This window comes from Salvelinus sp. IW2-2015, linkage group LG32, assembly GCF_002910315.2.
Source record: "Salvelinus sp. IW2-2015 linkage group LG32, ASM291031v2, whole genome shotgun sequence".
NCBI classification, from domain to species: Eukaryota; Metazoa; Chordata; class Actinopteri; order Salmoniformes; family Salmonidae; genus Salvelinus; species Salvelinus sp. IW2-2015.
Window position 1 is genome coordinate 24,172,604 of NC_036871.1, and position 8,224 is coordinate 24,180,827.

General features: G+C 43.6%; 1 protein-coding gene across 1 annotated transcript in view; it reads left to right on the top strand.

The window, feature by feature from the left end:
- LOC111956861 (histone-lysine N-methyltransferase 2C-like) overlaps positions 1 to 8,224 on the top strand; it is a 77,560-nt gene that overhangs the window by 6,587 nt on the left and 62,749 nt on the right. The window contains 1 exon segment of the mRNA XM_070436564.1: positions 2,782 to 3,010. Within this exon segment, the coding sequence (XP_070292665.1) occupies positions 2,782 to 3,010 (229 nt within the window).

Here is an 8,224-nt window from a genome sequence, read left to right on the forward strand (position 1 = left end):
ACAGACGCCTGTCCGATACAGACGCCTGTCCGATACAGACGCCTGTCCGATACAGACGCCTCTGTCCGATACAGACGCCTGTCCGATACAGACGCCTGTCCGATACAGACGCCTGTCCGAACATGATCCTTCCGATACACGCCTGTCCGATACAGACGCCTGTCCGATACAGACTCCTGTCCGATACAGACGCCTGTCCGATACAGACTCCTGTCCGATACAGAGCCTGTCCGATACAGACGCCTGTCCGATACAGACTCCTGTCCGATACAGACGCCTGTCCGATACAGACGCCTGTCCGATACAGACGCCTGTCCGATACAGACGCCTGTCCGATACAGACGCCTGTCCGATACCAGACTCCTGTCCGATACAGACTCCTGTCCGATACAGACGCCTGTCCGATACAGACGCCTGTCCGATCAACGGCCTGTCCGATACAGACGCCTGTCCGATACAGACGCCTGTCCGATACAGACTCCTGTCCGATACAGACTCCTGTCCGATACAGACTCCTGTCCGATACAGACTCCTGTCCGATACAGACGCCTGTCCGATACAGACGCCTGTCCGATACAGACGCCTGTCCGATACAGACTCCTGTCCGATACAGACTCCTGTCCGATACAGACTCCTGTCCGATACAGACTCCTGTCCGATACAGACTCCTCATACAGACGCCTGTCCGATACAGACGCCTGTCCGATACAGAGCCTGTCCGATACAGACGCCTGTCCGATACAGACTCCTGTCCGATACAGACTCCTGTCGATACAGACGCCTGCCGATACAGACGCCTGTCCGATACAGACGCCTGTCCGATACAGACTCCTGTCCGATACAGACGCCTGTCCGATACAGACTCCTGTCCGATACAGACTCCTGTCCGATACAGACGCCTGTCCGATACAGACTTGCCTGTCCGATACAGACCCTGTCCGATACAGACTCCTGTCCGATACAGACCCTTGTCCGATACAGACTCGCTGTCCGATACAGACTCCTGTCCGATACAGACGCCTGTCCCATACAGACGCCTGTCCGTACAGACGCCTGTCGATACAGACGTCCTGTCCGATACAGGACTCCTGTCCGATACAGACTGTCCTGTCGCGATACAGACGCCTGTCCGATAACAGACTCCTGTCCGATACGACGCCTGTCCGATACAGACGGCCTGATCCGATACAGACGCCTGTCCGATACAGACGCCTGTCCGATACAGACTCCTGTCCGATACAGACTCCTGTCCGATACAGACTCCTGTCCGATACAGACGCCTGTCCGATACAGACGCCTGGACAGGGAGTGAGCAACATGACACAGAAACATCAAAACAAAGGGACACAAAAACAGCAGCAAACAAAGATGTGTGTGCAACATGTCATCATAGTGGATGATTTCAGCTGGCAGCTGAACTCTGTAATCTCAGAGTTGATGTCTTGAGTGTCTGCTAATGTATTGCATATGTGTGGAYTAAGTGCTTTGTGTACTATTTCATCCTCTCTCRTGTGTCAGAGGAAGGGTCTGAGTGRGTATATGAATGTTCGTGAACCCCACCTCACCTCTCGCCTCACATTGTGCTAATGTGATCAATTATCTGAGAGGGTTCCAGACATTAACTCTGAACTTTCCAGGGCTAAATTAGCACCCTTTCCCTCGCAAATGAAATCAACAGTCCACACGCAGGGCAGAGAGGCCTGCGCATTCACTCTCCTCACAGGCCTTAATGGATGACCATACTCTGACTTAGCAGGTCATATTAGCACTCTGCTCTTGAAAGCTAAATTAGCGCCGCTCTYCTCCCTCTTGGCAAGCCTTTTCTGCCTGCTGGGGTCCCCAATGGTCCTACTATGCCATGTAGAGTAAGACTAACACGTAAGTGTGTGTGCGCGTACTGTGRACTGTGCCAACAAAGGACCCTCCCTGGACGTGTTTTGGACAGCTGTCTAATTTGTTTGGGATCTTTGGAGCCAATAGTGTGTCTCCCTGGGGTCCCTGTGACGTAATGTGCACAGAGAGCACAGCGTACATATACACACACACCCACCCACCCACCGCAACACCCCTGGCAGCGATCCAACGGAAGCCAGGCATTATTGTTGGAGCAGTGTGATTGGTTGGGTCTCTAGGCTAGACTGTGCCACAGAGAGCGAGAGGGTGGGAAGAGGACGGAGGGTGAAGAGGAGGAGAAGGAAATTTCAACAAAAAGGATAGAGGATGGAATTGAATACTAGTCTATTTCGCACAATATGTAAGCTCCGGTCAGGAGGGCCATAACAATGACAAGGCATTATACAGTGAATATCATTATAACTTCTTCATCCTCATCCTAGCCCTCAGTCTCTCAGTTTTGGCTGTTTGTGTGTTTACTGTTTACTGAAACCAACTAGTTCTTTTAAATGCTAATTCCCTCTTGCCATATTTTCCGCATGCTCGGCAACTCACTAGAGCAGGGACTCTGTGAACCGTTTCCCTTTCAGCAGATTTTATGAGACAGAACAGCCAGCCTCTTGTGTCACGACCACCTTTCACCCCCTCCTCCTCCTCTACTGCTCTCTCCCTTCTCTGCTCTCTAACATTTTTCCACTCATCCTATCTCTCCTCCTCTCTTCTCTGCCTTATTTCTTCTCATTTATGCTTTGCATCACTTTTAATATTTTGTTTTCTATCCTTCTTCTTTCCTGCCCAGCTTGCCTCACTTTGCTTTTTCAACTCTTTCTACCTCCGCCTCATCTCCAGTTATTTTAACTCATCTCTCCCTCTTCATCTCTCTTCCAGTGGAGCTGAGAGCCATGGGGAGTTACCAGACCCAGAGAAGGCCAGCAGGTTGTGGGATGAGCTGGCTCACGTGGGCCTCCCAGGAGATGTGGACGTCCAGTCTTTCTTTGAGGAGTCGGGGCAGTGCTTGGCGCATCACTCTTGTGCGTTGTGGTCACAGGGTGTGTGCGAAGGCGAGGGACAATCACTGCTCAACGTGGACATAGCCATCGACTCAGGGAGCACAGAGGTGAGCAGCCCACAGTCCTCTCATGATAAAATGTCWAAGTAAAGGGGATTATACACTCTATAGAGAATATGATTTAACTGTGTCTATATATAAGGGTTTCCGTTAGCAAAATGTGGCCGCGGACATTTGACCATCAGCATTTTAATTTACCGGTCATTTGAGAAATTTACCAGACCCATATGTAATGCATTGGCTGTGTAACCTAGTTAGGGCATCCACCCACTTGCTCAGAATGTCAGAAATCAAATTTAGATTGCAAAGGTGTGTGTCCTTCTTACCGAAATCGATGTGAATTTGAAGATGCTAGAATAACTGTCCACATTTACAAGATGAGTAATGAACAGCAAAATCACTAGTCTATGTCAATCTACTATCCCGCATAGTAGAAAAGTGTACCTATTCTGTTGGTTAGCTTGTCGTTCTATGTGAGAAAGAAATGGCCTATTCCAAACAGACTCTGGGACAGTTGGTATTTGGTATTTTTGAAGGATCCCATTTAGCTGTTGCAAAAGCAGCAGCGACTCTTCCTGGGGTCCACACAAAACATGACATAATACAGAACATTAATAGACATCTCAAGGACAGAACTACATCAATTGAAAACAAGGCATACGTGCCTACATATCAATACATACACACAAACTATCTAGGTCAAATAGTGGAGAGGTGTTGTGCCGATTGGTGTTGCTTTATCTGTTTTTTTAGGTTTGCTGTTCAGGTTTGCTGTTCATTTGAGCAATATGAGATGGAACGGAGTTCCATGCAATAATTMCTCTATATAATACTGTATGCTTTTTTGAAAATGTTCTTGATTTGGAGACTGTGAAAAGACCCCTGGTGGCATGTCTGGTGGGATAAGTGTGTGTCTCAGAGCTGTGTGTAAGTTGACTATGCAAACAATTTTGGATTGTCAACACATTGTTTCTTATAGAATTAAGAAGTGATGCGGTCAGTCTCTCCTCAACTCTTAGCCAAGCGAGACTGGCATGCATAGTATTTATATCAGCCCTCTGATTACAATGAAGAGCAAGACATGCCGCTCTGTTCTGGGCCAGCTGCAGCTTAACTAAGACTTTCTTTACAGCACTCGACCACACGACTGGACAAGAATCAAGATTAGACAAAACTATAGCCTGCAGGACTTGCTTTTTGCAGTGTGGTGTCACTGCAAAAAGCAAGTCTTTAAGGGTTTCAGTGACTTCATTAACAGTGGTTGCTGATGCGTATATGGTTGAATCATCAGCATACATGGACACACATGCTTTGTCTAATGCCAGTGGCAGGTCATTGGTAAAACTAGAAAAGAGTAGAGGGCCTAGAGATCTGCCCTGCAGTACACCACACTTTACATGTTTTKCATTAGAGAAACTTCCATTAAAGAAAACCCTTTGAGTTCTATTAGATAGCTCTGAATCCACYATATGGCAGAGGTTGAAAAGCTGGAACACATACGTMGCACTGAAATCTAACAGTACAGCTGCCACAATCTTCTTATTATCGATATCTTTCAACCAATCATCAGTCATTTGTGTCAGTGCTGTACATGTTGAGTGCCCTTCTCTATWAGCATGCTGAAAGTCTGTTGTTCATTTGTTTACAGAGAAATAGCATTGTATTTGGTCAAACACKATTTTTRCCAACAGTTTGCTAAGAGCTGGCAGCAAGCTTATAGGTCTGCTATTAGAACCAGTAAAGGCCGCTTTACCACTCCAGGAGAGTGGAATGACTTTGGCTTCTCTCCAGGCCTGAGGAAAAATACTTTCCTCTAGGCTCAGATTAAAGGTATGACAGATAGGAGTGGCTATTGTCAGCTACCATCCTCAGTAGCTTTCCATCTAAGTTGTCAATGCCAGGAGGTTTGTCAATATTGATCGATAACAATCATTTTTCCATCTCTCCCACACTAACTCTGCTTTTCTTTCATTATTTGTTTTTTTATGCATGAGTACGATTACTCTCTGTTCGTTGTTGGCATTTCCTGCCGAAGTTTGCCCACTTTGCCAATGAAGTAATCCTTAAAATAATTGGCAACATCAWATTGTTTTATGATAAATAAGCCATCTGATTCGATGGAATTTATCTTTCTGCCCATAATTTCATTTAAAGTATTCAAGTTTTTGTTCCATCATTCTTTATATCATTGATCTTGGCTTCATAATACAGTTTCTTCTTCTTTTTGTTGAGTTTAGTCACATCATTTTTCAATTTGCAGTAAGTCAGCCAGTCAGATGTGGAGCCAATCCTTTTGCCCCATCTCTTTCAACCATTCAGTTTTTCAATTCCTCATCAATCCATAGCGCCTTAACTGTCAGTTTCTTAACAGGTGCATGTTTATCAATAATTGGAAGAAGCAATTTCTTAAATTCATCAAGTGCAGCGTCTGGATGCTCCTTATTAATCACATCAGACCAACAAATATTTTTAACATCATCCACATAAGAGTCACAGCAAAATCTTTTGTATGATCTCTTATACACTATTTTAGGCCCAGCTGTTGGAACGTTGGCTTTCCGGGATATATATAGCCACTATATTGTGATCAATGCATCCAATGGGTACAGATACAGCTTTAGAACAAAGTTCTACAGTATTAGTAAAAATGTGATCGATTCATATGGATGATCTTGTTCCTGTAGTGTTTGTAAACACCCTGACAGGTTGATTAATAACCTGGACCAGATTACAGGCACTGGTTACAGTAAGAAGCTTTCTCTTGAGCGGACAGCTCGATGAAAAACAGTCAAGATTCAGGTCCCCATGAAAGTAGACCTCTCTGTTTACATCACATACACTGTCAAGCATTTCACACATATTATTTKGATATTGATTGTTATTACTTGGTGGCCTACACTACCGGTCAAAAGTTTTAGAARAGATTTCTTTATTTTGACTATTTTCTACTTTGTAGAATAATAGTGAAGACATCAAAACTATGAAATAACACATATGGAATCTTGTAGTAACCAAAAAAGTGTTCAACAAATCTAAATATATTTTATACTTGAGATTCTTCAAATAGCCACCCTTTGCCTTGATGACAGTTTTGCACACTCTTGGTATTCTCTCAACCAGCTTCACCTGGAATGATTTTCCAACAGTCTTGAAGCAGTTCCCACATATGYAACACATATGGCTACATATGAAGCAGTTCCCACAATAYGGCTATCTTCTGTATACCCCCCCTCCCCACCTTGTCACAACACAACTGATTGGCTCAAACACATTAAGAAATAAATAAARTCCACAAATGAACTTTTAAGAAGGCACACTTGTTAATTGAAATGCATTCCAGGTAACTACCTCATGAAGCTCGTTGAGAGAATGCCAACAGTGTGCAAAGCTGTCGTCAAGGCAAAGGGTGGCTATTTGAAGAATCTTACATAAATTCTATTTTGATTTGTTGACCACTTATTTTGGCTACTACATTATTCCATATGTGTTATTTCATAGTTTTGATGTCTTCACTATTATTGTGCAATGTAGAATATAGTAAAAAGAAAGAAAAACCCTTGAATGAGTAGGTGTGTCCAAACTTTTGACTTGTAGTGTATATATCAACATCCGAAAAGAAAAGGTTTTTAGATGTGCCAAGTGAACCTGCAACAACAACACTTCAATAACACTTGACATAAGCTCTTCTCTCAGTATTACAGGGATATGGCTCTGAATATATATATATATATATATATATATATATATATATATATATATATATACAGCAACACCTCCCCCATAAGCATTTCTGTCTCTTCCATAGATGTTATATCCTTGTATTGCTACTGATGTATTATCAAATGAATTATCTAAGTGAGTCTCAAGAATGGCTAATATATGAATGTTATCTGATACTAGCAACTTTGGAAGTATGCTTAGGGTCATTGTCCATTTGGAAGACTAATTTGCGACCAAGTTTTAACTTCCTGACTGATGTCTTGAGATGTCGCTTAAATATATCCACATAAATTTCCTGCCTCATGATGCCATCTATTTTGTAAATGGCACGAGCCCTCCTGCAGCAAAGCACCCCCACAACATGATGCTGCCACCCCCGTGCTTCACGGTTGGGATGGTGTTCTTCGGCTTGCTACTACGATCTTTGTCCCCATGTGCAGTTGCAAACCGTAGTCTGGCTTTTTATGACGGTTTTGGAGCAGTGGCTTCTTCCTTGCTGAGCGGCCTTTCAGGTTATGTCGATATAGGACTCGTTTTACTGTGGATATAGATGCTTTTGTACCTGTTTCCTCCAGCATCTGTTGTTCTGGGATTGATTTGCATTTTTCGCACCAAAGTACGTTCATCTCTAGGAGACAGAACGCGTCTCCTTCCTGAGCGGTATGACGGCTGCGTGGTCCCATGGTATTTATACTGTGTACTATTGTTTGTACAGATGAACGTAGTACCTTCAGCCGTTTGGAAAATTGCTCCCAAGGATGAACCAGACTTTTGTAGGTCTACAATTTAGGTTGTAAGGTTTTGGCAGATTTCTTTTGATTTCCCCATGATGTCAAGTAAAGGGGCACTGAGTTCGAAGGTAGACCTTGAAATACATCCACAGGTACACCTCCAATGGACTCAAATGATGTCAATTAGCCTATCGGGAGCTTCTAAAGCCATGACCTCATTTTCTGGAATTTTCCAAGCTGTTTAAAGGCACAGTCAACTTAGTGTATGCTAACTTCTGACCCACTGGAATTGTGATACAGTGAGTAATAAGTTAAATAATCTTTCTTTAAACAATTGTTGGAAAATTACTTGTGTCATGCACAAAGTAGATGTCCTAACRGACTTGCCAAAACTACAGTTTGTTAACAAGAAATTTGTGGAGTGGTTGAAAAACGAGTTTTAATGACTCCAACCTAAGTGTAGGTTAACTTCTGACTTCAACTATACATTTGTTTCAAATTCTTGGCTCGTTCCAGAACAGTGACCTTGTACTTGAACCTCAGTAACTTGAKCACACCTGGGCTGGTGGTGGTTTTCCAGWTCTGTAGGCACACTCCACCTCAATCTTCCTGTGGTGTATCTTCAATTTCTCCAAGATCATTTCCCTCAGTTTCTCCTCATACTCAGTCCAGGTATCATGGAGATTCTGCAATCCTGTCCACAACCTTGTTCACCTCGATTGTCCCTCGATATAAACGGATTTCTCTGTCATTGTTATCATGGATTCACACACAGAACCGATGTCCTCTCTCAATGACTTACAGATTGTTG